The sequence below is a fragment of the Prionailurus viverrinus genome, chromosome E2 (assembly GCF_022837055.1).
Source record: "Prionailurus viverrinus isolate Anna chromosome E2, UM_Priviv_1.0, whole genome shotgun sequence".
In the NCBI taxonomy this organism is placed as follows: Eukaryota; Metazoa; Chordata; class Mammalia; order Carnivora; family Felidae; genus Prionailurus; species Prionailurus viverrinus.
In genome coordinates, this window is record NC_062575.1 from 57,812,217 (window position 1) to 57,830,096 (window position 17,880).

Below are 17,880 nucleotides of genomic sequence, written 5' to 3' on the forward strand. Positions count from 1 at the left end.
CTTTTTAAAATTCATTTTGCAGTGTTGTAATCCATGTAGGTATGCAACTATCATAATTTAAAAGACACTGCTTAATGCTTAGTAATTAATTAGACTGTAAGGAAAAACTCTACCACAAAATTACGTCTCTAAGTGATCAAGGTCCTCAGGATCTACATTTTTAAGTCTTCTCTCTGGTCAGGATACAACGATGTACAAGAAGATTCGAGCTTACATAGAAGACTTTCTCACATTTCTTACTTTTATACTGGTTCTCTGGAGATGGAGTTCTCTCATGCTTGTTAGCATTTCACCCTCAATTCATGTTTTCCCCACACTCATTGCTTTTGTAACTTCTGTCTCCACTATAAACACCTCAGTAATTACGGAAGCTAGAGTCCTCAACTAAAGGCCTTTGTAACAACACACACATAAATAGTTGCTCCAAATCAAGTGTTGTATTGTAACTATTGAACAGTGATGTTTGGATAAAACCCTCCTGTGTTTATCAAAATCAGAGTCTTGGGAACAGGGGGATTACATGTTGGTGGAAGAATAATGAGACCTCCAAGCAGGACTTCTCAAATCAATCACATTTAGAAATTTTATCTCCCTTTTCAAATGTCTAACTCACAGAATTGTTTCAGTGAGTGGTTAATCCAATTTTATATTTGGAATACTTTCAGTATGGGCTAGGTGACTTTTCAGAACTTCCAAATGTCCTTCCAGAGAATATGTATCTTTAAAAACTGGATTTTTGACTTTTGCTCCAAAGACATTGTTCTCCAAATATAATGAGTTAAGGTGAGGTTTTCCCCAGAAGGTTTTTTATCCTTGATCTCTTCTAGCAGTAGCATTTTGTTACCAGTAGTTGTGCCCGTTTGGTCGTATCCATCATAATAAACATTCGGCATTTCCCTACACCCCATCACCTTCCCCCATCATCCCTTAAGTTTAAATACTCAGGGCCACAGGGTCTACTTTTTCCCATATCACTGTACCAAAGGACTCTTCTTGGTTGTCGACCAACAAGCCTAGGGTGTTACGGGAAGACACAACTAAGAGATACAAAAGAAGTCATCACACTTACTACATTGCATATATGTAAGTATGCTAATGTGCAAAAGTAATATCCATGATAGGACATCAGCAGAATGAAGAAATAGGAAGCACCAGGACTTTGCTCCTCCTTGGAGACACAAATAGACCAAAGGAGTTTTTGAGGGCTCCAGAAGTCCATTAGGAGAATACAGCACACCAAGACAAGTACAAAGGAAGAAGAGCCACAGTGAAAAGACAAAGAACGTTTAGGACACTTTCCTACAACAGCTGCCCACTCTCCCTGACACTCCATGACAACACAGGGACAAAAGTCTTCCCTCTGTCGAGGAGAGAAACAAATGTATGTTCAACGATCTGGTTTCTTTGCTGTCTTGAGGGACTTGTTTCTGTCATGCACGGCCTGGGAAGCGGAAGGAATGAGAGCATCCTCTGGATACACTGTGGTGGCTGCTCAGACAAAAGGTGAGCATTTGTTCAAACACTGGAGAGACTACAGAGCTGAAGAACGAGAGAGGAAGATATCACGGTCTCCAAAGAGTAACGACACTTTTTAACCGTAGCAGTTACAGAAACTCAGACATTACAAATGCCCAGAACATGTGTCACTGTACCTAGAATTACTGTATTTTGTGTTCCTCTGTACAAACCAAGTCCATAATCCTGGGCCCAGAGGCTGTTATTTTCACTTTTTTGTTTTCTTTTGTTTTCATTGTTTTCGTGGGTTTTTGTTTGTTTGCTTTTTAATTCCCAAATGTCAACCAAAGATATAAAAGGATACAAAGAAATAGGATTTTGTGTTCCAATTGGAGGAACAAAATACATCTCTAAAACTGGCCCTAAATTAATCAAGTGCTATTAATTGACTGAGAAGGAATTCAAAATAACCGTCATAAAGATGCTCATGGAGGAAGAAGAAAAATAGGTACGTAACTAAATGATAGCAGGAAAACTATTCATGACCAAAATCTAAAGCCAAGGAAACAGAACATATCACCAACAATGAACAAGAAATTGGGAGATGAAGAGTACAATTGCTGTATTTAAAAATACACTAAGGGGCTAACAACAAACTTGATCAGACAACCTAAAGTACTCTTGTGTTCAATTACCTGCTAAGAATCAAAAGACAGAGTATAGGGACTCATGGGACACCAACAAGCGATCCAATATGTATATTAAGGGAACCCCTGAGGAGAGGGGAGGGAAAAGGGGAAGAGCATTGATATGAAGAGCTCAAGACTTGTATGTGGAAAGAAGAGACAAATGTAAGAAGCACAGTAAATTCATAGCAGGATAAATGTCAAGACATGAACAGGGTGGCACCTTATAATTAACCTATCAAAACTCACAGGTGAGAAGAGAAATTTGAACCAGAATGGCAAAAGCCACTCATCTCGTCCAAGAGAGCTCCTGTAAGCTTAGTGGGATGATAGGCCGAACTTATAGGAAGAAGCGCACGGACCCATGTATTCAGGTATTGAAAGTTCAAAACATATCCACTAAGAATACCGTACCTGGCCAAACTGTTTTTCATGAATGTAGAAATGGAGACTTTCCCAAGTAAGAACCCCTCTAAGTTTCCAAGTAGACCTCTGCTACAAGAAACATTAAAGGAGGTCCTTCTGGTTGAAATAATAGGATTCTAAACAATAACTAAAACCACATGAGAATAAAAAGCCCTCTGCTTAATGTAAAAATTTATACAATTGGGGATCCTGGGTGACTCAGTTGGTTAAGTGACTGACTTTGGCTCAGGTCAGGATCTCAAGGTCCATGAGTTTACCCCCACATTGGGTTCTGTGCTGACGGTCAGAGTCTGCAGTCTGCTTCGGTTCTGTGTCTCTGTCTCTCTGCCTCTCCCCCATTTGCAATCTCTGTCTTTGTCTCAAAAAGAAAAACTCATTAAAAATTTATAAAAAATACACAAATCTGTCATGTTGTAATGAGGTAGCACAAGTCACTTTAGTTTCTGCTACAGTATCTTTTTCAATGACAGTATAAAAAATCAGCAGTGCCTGGGTGGTTCAGTATGGTAAGCAACAGACTTCAGCTCAGGTCATGATCTCACAGGTTATGAGTTTGAGCCCCACATCAGGTTCTGTTTTGTCAGCACAGAGCCTACTTCTGATCCTCTATCCCCACCTCTCTCTGCCCCTTCCTGCCGATTGTCTCTAAATAAACAAATTAAAAAAAAAAAAAGAGTACAAACATCATAAATCTAGGTAAGTACATATTAACAGACATAAATGGTATTATCAGTAATTTATGGCAGGTGAAGGGGTGGAGGTGATATGTAGAATAATTTTGTATGCAATTGGGAATATCAGTTTAAAATGTGTTTGTGTACCTTTAAGACATTCTATGTAATCCCTATGTAAACCACAGAGAATATACTACAGAAGATGGAAAAGTTGAAGAGAACGGTGCCAAGCATGTCATGGGTATAAGACCACAAATAAGGATAAAAAAAATCTAAATTTGATACAGAGGTACACAATATACGTGAGAGAGAGGGAGAGCAGGGGAAGGGCAGAAGGAGAGAGGGAGGGAAGAAGCGAGAGAGAGAGAGAGAGAGAGAGAGAGAGAGAGAGAAAGAGAGAGTGAGAGAGAGAGAGAAAGAGAAAGAGAGAGAGAGAGAGAGAGAGAGAGAGAGAGAGAGAGAGAGAATCCCAAGGACGTTCCATTCTCAGCTCATAGCCTAACATGGGGCTCAATCTCATTACCCTGAGTTCATGACCTGCACCAAAATCAAGACTCAGATCCTTAACAGATTGAGTCACCCAGGCACCCTGAAGGTATAGAATGTTGAAAAATGACTTTCAATGCACAAAAGTAATTCTCTCACGCAGGAAGAATATAACGTCACCAATAAATACATGATGAAATTAATTATCTGTTATGATGACTCACCAAGACATTAGTTGTCTATTATTATGACAATTCACCTAGACACGATAAAACATTGGCTGACCACTAACCAAGAAAGAAGATGAGTCCCAAAGTATGTATGGGTCATATTTATACCAAGAAATACATACATAAATTTATTGGTAAAGGGCCTGGTTGATTCATAATTGACTTAAACTCACATTGTCTTAAAATGCACTAGATGAACATTGTCATCCTATAACAAGATACACAGGTAAATGAAACTACAACCAGCTCGTGGGGAAAGTCCCATACAAAAGAAAGTACGTTATTATAGAATGTAAAACCAGAGTAAGACAAAATTTAACCGCAGTCTACATTAAAAAAAATAGATTAATCCTGTCAAAGGAAACCTACCATATAACTATAATTTTAAACTGTGACTACGTACCCATGAAAAAGGAGCATTTGGATTGTTGGCATGTCTTCATTGACAGTAAAACAGGAAAGTTATTTTTTTTATATCAAGCATAAAATGTTCTAATGAAAAATTTTACAAATAGCACTTAAAACACATTAAAAATGTATTATTTTATTAATATATTCCTCCCCTTACACAGAGTGTAAGGGTATAATCCATTGTTTAGAACCAAGCTGACTAGCACAAAACTTTCCTTTCTAAATCAACAAACACTGCCAACGTTGGAAAATATCCTGACAATCACTTTATAAACAAATCAGTATTTAGGATGAAATTCAGATATATTCTGAGAAAGTAGAAAATAATCTTGTGATTAATTTTTTTTCTGAAGTAAAATTACATTTATGAACAATCCTTTTGTATATGGAATTTCTTCTTTAAATGTTTATTTATTATTGAGAGAGAGAGAGAGAGAGAGAGAGAGAGAGCGAGCGAGCACGGGAAAGGAGGGGCAAAGGGAGAAGGGACAGGTGATCTAGAGCAGGCTCCACATGGACAGCAGACAGCCCCATGCTAGGCTCTAATTCCCCAACTGTGAGATCATGAACTGAGCCAAAGTCCAATGCTCAATCGACTGAGCCATTCAGGCACCCACTAACTCATGTCTTATACAGCACATACCCATATCATATAAAACTTTTGATTCAAAAAATTTCGAGATGTGTCTCATATACAAATTATTTGAAAGTACAAACACCTATGAAAAAGTCACAGGAACTTCCTACTAAAAGTATAAAATGATGCAATTACTAGGAAATAAGGTAACCATTGAGACGTTATTATAGGCTGTGAGATCTAACTTCTAAATGTTATAGCTGCTTTATGGCATTAATATGCAAACATGCTAGGAGACACAGAAATGTGTTAAATTATTTGATCATTGAGCAATGGAACACACAGACTGGAAATTTCAAATGTTGGTTAATACAAAGACAAGTGAAATTTTGGTGTGAAATAAAGGATTAGATTTTCTCATTTGAGGGAGGTGTTCTGTGATCTCGTGAAATTACTGAGCCTCAATTGTGTACAATTAAGATAAAATCCTCTGGAACTTTGGAAAGCATAAACCAGAAAACATGTGATCTCTGTCTCCAGTGTTCCCCACATTTCTGCCTCAAAACCCAATATGCCCACTGCTACCTTGACACACTTGTCACAAGAAGCAAAACAGAATTCAGAAATGGTTTAGCATAGAGTTCCTCAGAAATACAGAGAGATTCTCTAGGGCTCTCACAGCAATGGAAAAGCTCTCAGATTATGGAGGTCCTCACCGGGGATGTGGTGGACCTTCACTGGAGCTGAAGGAGAATCCTTGGAGAATCAAGGAGCATGATGTGTTAGAGAGCAGATGTCCCTCTGTGAGAGGGAAAGACATCAAACTAGGCTTCACAAATGAAATTCCATTCAAGGAGAGCTACCTGAACAACATTTTAAGATCTATCTTCCTCCTTCACATTTGGACCTCACCTGTGTCATGTGCTTCACTCCCACCTACCTGAGTGTGAGGCTACTGTCTCCTTTCTCTTCACACCCCACAGCTCCTCCTCTTGCTCCAAAACGATGACCAGGTCTGGTTTTGACACAATGAGACCTGTTTATCAGAAGAAAGGAATAGAAATACTGCTGGAGATTCTACCTTTCAACTCAGTATTGTACTCAGCAGACAAGAGAGGACATTGAAGAATTCTAACAAATGATTTCTCAAACACTCTTGTGCAAGAAAGAGCCCCTTTAGAACATGCAGGAGGAGTTTCAAATATTCACATCATGACCAGCCTTCCAAATACTACCAATACAATAAGCAGTAAAAGTTGGAGTTTAAGATGTGGGCCATACCGTCTTTTGCCACTCAATGTTTAGAATTGCCATCAATCTACAGAAATGGTGATGGCATTTTAAAAAAGGGAGGCTGAAGCTGAAAAGGAAACCTCATGAAGATATTTCTCTACATCTACAAATCCCCATTTCCTTCCCTTGCTGCAGGGATCTGAATCCCAGTCATACAAAGAGGGAGCTTCCAAGAGACAGTCTTCAAAGGAACGAACAAAACCCGAGCTGGGTTTGGGAAATCTAGAAGGAGATATCCTCACCCAAGAAGAGGAGGTGTCCATAGGTCTCTAACATCACATCCCTGTACAGCTCCCGCTGACTGTGGTTCAAGCATCCCCATTCCTCCTGAGATAATTCTATGGCCACATCCCTGAAGGTCAGGAGTCCCTGAAATAAATACAATAGTCATCCAGTGGCCATTGGCAGTGTTTAAAATGGTACCTAAGATGAAAGGGAAATGAATGTCATCAGCTAGACTGTAAGAACTGACGTTCACCGCTTACCTGCTTGTACCCAATGACTATACTCCCTCATTTTACTTAACCTCTTTCTTCTACTTCTGGCAAAACACCCTGTGGACACAGTCTCCTGTCATGGAAACAGAAAACATTCAACAAAATGGAAGGACCGCCCCAAGGAAGAGCTTGGGCAGGCCACGTTGAGCTTAACCCCTATGCAGATGGATGATGGACTGAACTCAGGGAGGACAGTTACCTTGACCTCCTTGTAATAGCAAAATCTCCACCCAAGGGGGAAAACAAACCTTACGTAACACACAGCAAATGTATGGAAGTGTCCTCTTAAGGTACGTGTGCCACCTTATGCCCAGTTCAGGTAAATGACAAGGCTCCACTTCCTAATTGTCCACTCGAATCTTAAATAAAAGGAAATCATCGCCCCGCCCCCCTTACTCTGTGACTCTCCTTTGGAGGTTATTCCCTCTGATCTCCTTATTGGCTGAAATCAAGCTTCCTGTGTGTGACAACCCCAGCTGCCGCACTATGACTCTATTATATTTCAGGATTAAGACACACAAATTTCTCAACTTTTGTATTCTTGTTTTCATTTTCTGAAAATATAAGGCAGTAAATAAAAGGGTATTTCTGTGACAAGACTGGAGGAAAATAAAATTTTATTTTGGCATTTTTTTTGTTTTTGTCCTTTATCATGTTTTGCTGTTTTCTTTTTCTCTCCACCTGGTGATGAGACTCTTTCAGTGACACAACTTCAAGGGGACAGATGATTCATTCTCCTCAAGGAAACTCCCACATTTTATCAACTCTAAAGACAGCTGCCTTAGCCTTCCTAACGCCTACTAAATTCCCAACTGACTAATCTTCACTCATAGGTAGGAACCGATTCATCAGAAAGAAGTTACTGAAGTGCAGACCTTCCACTTAAACAACCTTAAAGATGTAAACGTCTACGTTGTTCAAGGGGGGCAATGATGAGGGACGCAAAGTCAAGAGTCGTGTAGCTTCAATTAAATTTCCTTACACTTTGCAACCCAATGACAGGATATGCCCTTCCTCAAGTAAATCATAGCTGCTTTCATACCTTAATGTTTAATTTTTATTAAATACTTGACACAGGCAGAATATGACATTCCTTTATTAATGGGCTTCAGGGTGTAAGGAAATTTAATGGAAGCTACATTTGTTTTGGCTTTGTTCTCCCCACCAGAAACTACAAGCAAAGAGAAACTCAGAAGAAAGAAGTTTCCAGCTGAAATGTGATGGCTTCTGCACATCGCTCAGTAAATCTAAGATCCTTAGCAAAGGTCGGGGTGGGGGGGGAGGGGGGAAGGATGAACGTTATAAGGGAGAGATCTGGCAGAGAGAACCAGGCCAGTTAAAGAGGTGAACACGAAGTGTAAGGAAACAAATTGCTATCAGTGCCTAAGACACACCAAAGGACACATGATCCCTGGTGTGTTCTGTTGGCCCCCAAACAGTGAATCTGATAGTCAGTCTAATTATGAGAGAATACAGTGGATTTATACAAACTTCAGTCATATGTACTTTCAGTAGAGGCTGCTTTGAGACAAACAGGCTTGAGCACCAGGTAGTAGAGGAGTCCACAGGGCCCACCTGGCTGAAGAGAGGCAGGCCCAGCAGGTGACCTGCCTCAAAATATGTAGAGGCCCTAACTAACTAACAAGTGGGTACTTGCATCCAGGCAGAATTACCACATGAGGGCAAATTCCATTAAGTTACCACACATACTCATCTTCCCCTTAAAATCAGCCCCCTTAAAATCAGCTCACAGCAGGAGCCTCTCATCTGCTGTCCTGGCCACCACTCCTTTGGGGTGTTTTCATAAATTTAACGTCTTATTCTGCCACAGATGAATTCTTTTCACCACTCATGTCGTTGGCTTCCATAGGATCATCGGCCCATATTTGGGAGTCCCATCTGAATGGGAGAAACACCACTTTTAGATGACTGTTTCCCTGTCCTGTATGTCTAGTATATTTTAGAGAGTATCTTTTTCACATTTTACAAATCAAGACTGCTCTCCCCCTGCTTTTTTAACTTTCCAAGTTATTCAGGCCTCATATCCATTCTCTGGTTTTTTGCATTTATTATTTGGTGCAAAAAGTTCGTTTTATTATAACACAAAGAGAGGACCTGTGGGCACCAAGATCCACAGTGGGGTTGTGAAGAGTGACTATGCAGCCAGGGGAGGGAAAGGCAAAAGGGAGGTCTCCAGAAGGATTCCCATATGCTTAAGAGGACTCCTAAGATACTGGGGGCCTTGTATTTTTCATTTTCTTCATCCTGCTCTACAGAGAGGTACTATATGGGGGAACTAAATGGGAACGGTTCTCCTCGACTGAAATCCCACCACCAGACCCCATCAGCAACTGGAATCTTGGACTCAACAACTTCCCTTTTGCATCTGTCCTAAAGGGAATGTTTGCAATACTTGCAGGACTTTACCTCAAAGTGACAAGTGCTGACGTCCTTGTGAAAGCCTTGAGAATGCAGAGAAGATTCCTGTTTATAGGGGAGAAGAGTTCTAAACCTAACCTTAAGTATCGTTCCTGAGAAGGTTGTAAAACTTTGGTGAAAACATAAGGCAGAAACACCAAACACAGAGAAACCAACCTTTGTGATTTCTACATGCATGGAATTTTAGGGGGAAAAGATGACACGGCCTCCGACCTGGAACACCAGGCTTACCTGAGAGCTGGCCACTTCTTCTTCTTTCTCCTTGTCCTCTAGATTTCTTTCTCAGAATGTATTTGTGAACAAATCACAGCTGCATCAGAAGAAAATGCCCTTAAAAGCACCACCAGAACGTCTTCACCAGAAAAGTGCTCACTGGTAGGCAGGACTTTGGAATGCAGAACACAAAACTTCCTAGTTTTTTGTGTCAGGAGCTTTTCAGAAATGGAGACTATGTATTTGGAGCCCAATTCTGAGTTTTTCTTCTATAGTTTCAGTGGCTTCCACTCCCACAGGCACCCGCAAATTCTGCTACAGCATAGGAACAGTGTGCTGCGCAGACCTAATCCTCCCACACTCACATAGAGGAGACCCTGTAACCTCTCCTTGAGCAAAAGCCTGCACTCAAATCTCATAAATTAATGAGAAGCCTTGCCAACTGACTCTGGCCTCAGGGAGAATCACCTGGAGCACTTAATTAAGCCAACACTGTTGTTTCAATCCACACCAATTGACAGAATCTGAGGAGGGGGGCAACAGCAAGGGTCGGTTTTGAAACGCCACACGGGATCCCTTTGGGAGCCATTTAGGGAAGTAAGGAAGGCTGTGGTTATTATCCAGGTTTAAACCCATTTCTTCTCCAGTGATCAGAGTTTCTGGACATTGGAAAAAAGAGACTTACAAATTTAAGAGCCAAACACACCTTCAGCTCTTTAGCCGACCTTTTCCATGTCTCCCTAATTCCCAATGACAGGGCTCCAAGGAACCACAGGCATCTTCCTAGTCCTCCCTGTCAACTGGCTTGGAGAAACTATTCTCTGCACTGGGAATAAAACTGTTTGTGTCCTTATAGCTGAGCTACACTTTTAGTGCTCAAACCCAGTGCTACCAGCAGCCCCTGCCTCAGAGAGCTAAAACAGTTCAAAAAATATGGGTCTCCCATAAATAACAATGTGTCCCTGTCTATGAATTTATTCCTTTGTGTCTAGGCCTTTTGAGCATTACACACCCATTTCTCCTTAGTTTATCTGCCCCAATTCATTCACTGGACTGAGATTTCTTTGAAAAATGTCATGTCAAAAATTCTTTTTCCCGCAAAGGGGAAAATATCTAGATTTTGACAGTAGTTACCACATTTGAAAACAAGGGGAAATAAATGACATTTCAATGCGTTTTCTATGCTCTGTCTCTGATGGCACTTTAGCTGAGGTTAGTGGTACTGATCAAATGATCAGTCCTATTGGATGAGCTACCAACCTTCTTGTGAGGAAAATGTTCAGCTGATACTGGCACACTCCACAGTGCATCACTCATCAAGCTTCAAATAGATCCGTCAAAATCTCTTCCCTGAGTTAATCATTGCCCCGTAAATAAGGAAACCCAACAGGGCAGCAAGCACTTAATAGAGGAATACAAGGCTTAGGCCCTAGATCAATGGTCACGCTCAAGCCATCTTGGGCCACAGCTGCATCGAAGGCCAGGAATTCGGACCATGGCAGCCATGGGGTCAGGGGCTGGAGAGCATGGGGTGGAGGTTCTGGGGGATAGGAGGTTCCTGGGAAGGAGAGCCCTGGCAATGGAAGGGGATACTAGTCCCTGTATGACCACTATTGTACCTGAGAGAAAACACAAAGGCTGAGGATGGAAGTTTGATTAGGACCCCTGAGCAAAAAATAACATTGCTATCTGTCTTTATCTTTTGTTGCCAACATTCATCCACTAGTGATGTGGATTCCCACTGAAAACTGATTGTTCCCTGAAACACCCATGCAGTCCTTTTCAAAATAGTCCAGTTGATAAGGATAGCCAGTACTTTTTACCTTCAGTTGGGAGGAATGGCAATACACCTGTTGAGTAACGCCTCAGGGTTCCACACAGGGTCCATTCTATATGTGACAACCTTAAATGTTAACTACATGACAGTAAGTTTTCTGCAGGCTCTCCTTTGTTATACTATGACATAATTTCATTCTCTGCTCCCCTTCTCAAGGTTCTTTGCATGACACCAGCATACACCTGTGAAAACTTGTGGCTTTTAAGAGACATCAGGTGCCCAAAGAAAAATTGCAGTTTGCTCAAAAGCAGCTTAGATATATAAATCACCTGCTGTCAGAACAAGGACTAGATTTCAAGACATCCTGGAAATCAAAAACCTGAAACTAAGTACCAATTCTGAGACTCTCTGGGACTGTTTGTTCATTTCTGAAGTTTGATTCCAAACTTCTCTCTTACAGTTGAAAGTGCATATGCTTTACTAAAACAGGACAAACCTTACCCAATTATTTGAAAAGAGGGGGATGACACAATAATTGAGACTTGAATGAAAAGTCTAAATCCATAAAAGCTTCTCAAAGTCAACACCCACAAATCAAGCAACCCAGATAAGAAATGGGCAAAACACATGAATAGATAGTTTTTGAGAGAAGATAGCCAGAATGCTAACAGACACATGTAAAGATGATCAACATCCCTCATCATCATGGCAACACAAATCAAAACACGGACGAGATACCACTTCCCACCTGCCAAAATGGGTAAAATTAACAACACAAGAAACCATGGGTGTTGGTGAGGATGAAGAGAAGGGGAACCCTGTTGCACTGTAGGTGGGAAAACAAAGTGGTGCAGCAGCCATTCAGGAGAACAGTATGAGGTTTTAAAATAACTAAAAATGGAATTAGAGGTGCTTGGGTGCCTCAGTTGGTGGAGGGTCTAACTCTTGATTTTTCTCAGGTCTTGGTCTCATGGGCATGGCTCAAGACCCACATGGGGCTCCAAAGTGAGCATGGAGCCTCTCTTCCTTTCTCTGCTACTCCCCCATTCACACTTGCTCACAATCTCCCTCAAATAAATAAACATTAAAAACAAAGAACAACTTAGTTTCAATCCATGGTGGCCAAAGTAAGATATTTGTATGATTTAACTCTTCCTACATTTCTTAAGACTTTTTTTTTTTGTAGGCTTGCACATCATCTATACTGAATGATGATCCTTATACCTCATATATTTTGTGTTTAGGACTCATTTATGGTTTTCATGCTTTGTGCATGCACAAGCTGAGGGATCAACCTATTGATAGGAAGTAATCACAAGTAGATAGTGTCCTGAGATAACAGCTACCCCAAACATCCTTGTCCTAGGGAGCATCTTTGCAACTTTCTATACCCTGTCTTCCATCATTACAATTTTTCTCTTTTTCAGTAGACCACCTGGAAGCAAGTAAACAACCGGGGCTTAATCAAGGCATTTTTCCCAACTGTCAGGACATTTATGCTGAGTGACAATCACTCCGTGTTCAAGCTCTTCTCTGTAGCCTGGAGAAATTACAAAACCTCCCATCTCATGAGAAAAATGTAGTCTGTTGTTCTTCCTGTCAACTATTTATATATTCATGCCTCCAAGTGTGTTAAGGTCAATTACACATCAGTGACCTTGTAAGTAAAATTGTGACTAAAGTAATCTATTCTAGGGACGTTTGGGTGGCACATGTCAGTTCAGCCTCAGAGTCTTGATCTTGGCTAAGGTCCTGTTTTCATGGTTTGAGTTCCAGCCCCACATCAGGCTGTGTGCTAAAGGTATGGGATTCTGTCTTCCCTTCCCTGCCTCCACCCCTTCTTGTGCTCTCTTTCTCACATACACACACACAAAATAAATTAGATAATAAGCTAACCAAAATATATCTATTCTAGTAATAAATAATAAATTACAGGCATAAATTAACCCTTTTATACTTATCATATAAATAGCTGTTCAAATATGTTGTTAATGGCCCCAGCAATCAGGCCAGAATCTCATCAGTAATATAAGAATTTGTCTTGTAATATTGAAGACATACTTTAAATTATCTTTGAATATGTTTCTTTCAATATGAGAGATTATACTTGTCCAACATTTATCTGGGCATGAAGTTTGAAGACTGTTGCACAAAGGCAGTTCAAAGGTCCTTCAAGAAATAGGGGTAAGGGAAACTGTTTCTGAATTTTAATGTGATTGACCACAGGTGAAGATGTAGGGAAAGCTAGGTTTTAGGGAATGCAGTCATTCGAGACCAAGTGTTGAACATTGTGCCTTGTGTCCTAGGAGAAATGTTGACATCTTGATAGATGAAATGCTCAAGGAAATCCATGAGCATATTTAAGTGTTTTCAGTCATAAGTGTAATAGTGAACTGCCTGGGACAGAAGAAAATGAAGGTGGATGTGTCAGCTGATACATATAAAAAGAATGCTTGTAGGTAGTCAATAATGACTCGACATTTCCAGGCTGAGACACTGAAATAGATAGATGTGCTGAAGTTCACTTGGTCTATATTGAGCTTCGATGTCAACTGATTATTTTGAAAAGAAACAGGTTACAAGGATAGTCTTTGCCAGTCTCAATTTTCTTAAAAATGTTAGTTTATTGATTTTGAGAGAGAGAGAACGGGATACTGAGAGAGAGAGAGAGAGAGAGAGAGAGAGAGAGAGAGAGAGAGAGAGCGAGCGCAAGTGAGAACCAGGGAGGGGCAGAGAGAGAGGGACAAAGAGAATCCCAAACAGGCTCTGTGCTGTCAGAGCAGAGCCTGATGTGCGGCTTGATCTCACAATCCCTGATCTCACAAACAAAACCAAGAGATGCTCAACCAACTGAGCCCCCCAGTCTCATGTCAACTTCTTAGTTCAGCCTGAACAACTGGAAAGGGACAGGAATTCTGACACCCCCAAAAGGGGATAGGACATTCTTGCTCCATGGAAGTTTCAGGAGCCAACCCATTCATCACCCTGTTTTCTATTTCTGAACATCTAGAGGTCAATCAAGTGTTAAAAAATAAATATACATAGACTTTGTGAAATGGAAAGAGGACCCAGCAGTGCCTTCAACTGTCTCTCTTTTGACCTTCGTCTGTCCTTTCTAGCTGATTCCATTCTTCTTTCCAGGTCAGCATTTAGCTCAGATAGAAGCCCTAGCAGGCAAAGCATCCCAGGATGGGAAAGGAAACTACCCCCTCCAGCAACAGGCACTGCCCTGAGCCAGCAAGACCCCACATGCCTCACAGCAATGCAGTGATTGGCCTGACCTTCACCACTTGCATGTACACCACGCTTCGTCCTACATTTTCTTTATATAAACCTGGAAGTATTTTCAGCAGGTTGGGGACAGTGTTTGAGATGTTGGTCACCTCTCTTCTCAGTGTTGGCCTCCGTGAAGAAAATCTCCTTCTTGTTTTATCACCATTCATCTCGCCGGTGTTCTTGCCGACTCCGGGGGTCCCACACACACCGGGTTTGGCCACTTACCACTGACAAAATCCAAAGGCAGAGAGATGAGAGGTGGCAAAACACGAGAGGAAGTTATTTCAGGGAGGCTGACACTGCAAAGATGGCTGAATAACGTCTCAAGGACTGTCTCCAAAGTGCTGGATACACTTCCAGGTGTATGGAAGGGAAAAGGGGAGAGGTGGGTGGAGGGGCAAAAGGAGTCAGGACCTGCAGGTAGACAGTGAAGTCTGTCATTGTCCTGGAGTCAATCCAGGGTGGGGTCTTTCTGCTTAGGGCAGTCCTTGAGGCTTGAGGGGTAGTTCCAGTTCCCCTGAGGGTGTTTTGTCTTCAGGGACTTCCTCCTGAGCCAGGAGACAAGCTGGAAGGACCTAGTGAGGAAGTCTGAGGTCAAAATTGAGGCAGCAAAAGTCCTTTGTCTTGCCCTTGGATTTGGTCAGCCATAGTGGCAGAACTGGGTCTGTCTGGGGCCACTGGAACCAGGTGCTCCTGCACCCTTGGGTCCTGCTTACAAGTCATTACCACAATCTATCCAATAAACATATCCCTCATCTCCCATTATTAATACGTGTGTGTGTGTGCACATGTGTGTGTTGAGAACACTTCCGATAGCCTCTCTTAGCAAATTTCAAGGGCACAATACACTAGTACTAACTATACTCACTAGGTGTAACATTCACTGCTCACACATCCTGAATTAGTAGTGCTTTTTGCCATTTGACCAACATCTAAACATTTCCCCCATCCTCAGCCCCTGGCAACAAACTTGCTAATCTTTAATAATTTTGCCATTTTTAAGATTTGCGTGTATGTGATTTCATATAGTATATATTTTTCTGTATGTGGTTTAACTTAACAAAATACCCTCTAGCAACCTCTAAGTTGCTGGCAATGGAAAAATGTCCTTCTTTCCTGAGGCTGATACATATACCAAGAATAAATTAGATGAGGGACCTCTACTAGGAAGGAGTTAATAGCAGAGATGAACATTTAATTTTTATTTTATTTTTTAATAGTTTATTGATTTATTCCAGAGAGACAGAGAGAGAATGACCAGGGGTGGAGCAGATAGGGAGACAGAGGATCTGAAGTGGGCTCTGTGCTGACAGCAGAGAGCCCGATGTGGGGCTCAAACTAACCAACTGCTAGTTCATGATCTAAGCCAAGGAGGGACACTTAACTGACTGAGCCATTCAGGTGCCCCTAGCGATGAACCATTTATAAAGAGTTATCTGCGTGGCAGTGCAAACATGTTTGATAAACATTTGCTCTTTCCTTTTTCATTGAATGTAGATATACTTCCTCCTTCTTGAGTTGTAGAGCCCTACACCCTTCTCCTTCATTCCAAATGGCATATAAGCATCGATTGCCTGTCTTTGAGCCTCAAATCTTTGAGGTTCCCATCATCAAGAAATTCTTTTTTTTCTCTTTTGAACCTGCCTGATGTCAGTTTAATCGTTAGACTGGCCAAAGAATAGAGCACAGATGAAGGAAAATGTTTCCTTCTCGTACACATTCATTCTGTTGTTGAAAACTGACCTCTGTTCTTCAGAGCTAAAATATAATGTGAAGACAGAGTTTGGGCAAAAGAGGAATAAGAGCTTTATTGTTTTCCCAGGCAGAAGAGGCTGAAGCAGGTTAAGGCCTTCAACATTGCAAGCCCACCCAGAGGAAGGGGCTGGGGATTTTTATAGGGAAAAACAGGATCCATCTTGTTTTGACAAGAATTGTTTTTGTGCTACAAACATTGGTCATCATATTTCCAGTTTGGTACTCTTTGGTTAAAAGAAAAAGGGGGGGGGGTGGTTAAGAAGGAATGATGGGAGGCTTCCCCAAGAGAAAAAATGTTACTAAGTTCAATAGGAAGCCTTGTTGATGTTTTAATGCCACCATTTTGAATTGTTCAACTTTATGCTTTTAAGTGGTTTCAGTTTCAGGCAGCAGCACAACTGTCTTAGATCACTCTATATTTTACTGTGAGAAACCACTCAATATTTTCTAGAATGGACAAAATAAGGAAAAGAGGATAACACCAAATTTCAGTGAAAATAATGAGGAATTAGAAATCTCAAATATTCCTGGAAGGAGTTAAAAAATGCATTCAGTTGGGAAAACTGTTTAGCGGTGACTTAGGAAAGTAAACTTTGCTACTGAATGGGAGCATTTTACCATTCCAAAATGTGTCTCTTTGGCATGAGGATTACTTTAAAGGAGCAGACAAAAGAAAAGGTCTGAAACCCTTTTGAAAGAGGCATTTGCATGTATAAGGGAAAGCTCCCTGTGGAAGGGTGTCTCCCACTGCATAGAAGAAAGAGGGGGGATGTGTAAATCTCCAGAAACTCTGATCAGTAGAGAAGGCATGGATTTCAATCTGGACAACCACCATAGCTATGATCGTGCTTTTTGTCTGGTCACCTTCCCAAATACTTCCCAATAGGATCACTTGTGGAATTTCAAAAAATGATCATATCACCCCCTCCCCCCCCACCAGATTCTGTCAATCAATGTTTGATGAAACAATGGTGTTGTTTTAATTAAGCGCTCCAGGTGATTCTAAGGGAATCCAGGCTGAAGCACAAAGGTTTCCCAGTAATTTAGGAGGGCTGAGTGCAGGCTTTGGCTCTAGGAGAGGTGCCAGGGTCTCCTCTATAGGAGTTGGAGAGGATCAAGGCTGTGTAACAAAGTGTGCGTATGGTGTAGCAGCATTTGTGGGGTGTAGTGGCATCTGTGGGAGGAGAAGCATCTGTGGAAAGGAGAAGAGGAAAACTCAGAGGTTGGCATCCAATTAGGAGCTCAAAAGGTTCTGAATAGGTTTTATGCAAAGGAGTAGGAAGTTGGGCCTTTTCTACATTTCAAAGTCTAGCCTGCAGGTGATCAGTTTACAGGTGTAGAGGCTGTGTTAGTGGCTTGGAAGACATTTTCTGCTGATGCAGCTGTGAGATCTCCAGCAAAATCTTCAGAGAAGAAACCCAGGGGACCATGTGAAAGAAGAAATGGCCAGTTCTCAGGTAAGCTGTGCATCTGAGGGCAGAGACCGTGCCCTGTTTTTCCCTTTAAGGCCATGTACACTGAAATCGCAAGTCTTGCTTTTTCTAGTTCTGAGATTTCTGCTTTATTTTTTCACCCAATTTTTAACCTTTTCAGATGATACTCAAGATTAGGTTTGTAGAACACTCTTCCCTTGTATCGCTGAGCCTTCTCCCCCTTCTCCAACTCCAAATTAAAGTTCTGCAAGT

At 41.3% G+C, this 17,880-nt stretch overlaps 1 protein-coding gene across 1 annotated transcript; it reads right to left on the reverse strand.

The window, feature by feature from the left end:
- Nucleotides 1-5,871: 5,871 nt before the first annotated feature.
- LOC125153152 (KRAB domain-containing protein 5-like) lies at nucleotides 5,872-14,607 on the reverse strand. The gene is made up of 3 exons (XM_047836058.1): nucleotides 14,446-14,607; nucleotides 6,481-6,607; nucleotides 5,872-5,981 (listed from the first exon to the last, which is right to left on the reverse strand). Exons 1-3 carry the CDS (start codon nucleotides 14,605-14,607, stop codon nucleotides 5,872-5,874), a joined length of 399 nt encoding a protein of 132 aa, XP_047692014.1.
- Nucleotides 14,608-17,880: the final 3,273 nt, after the last annotated feature.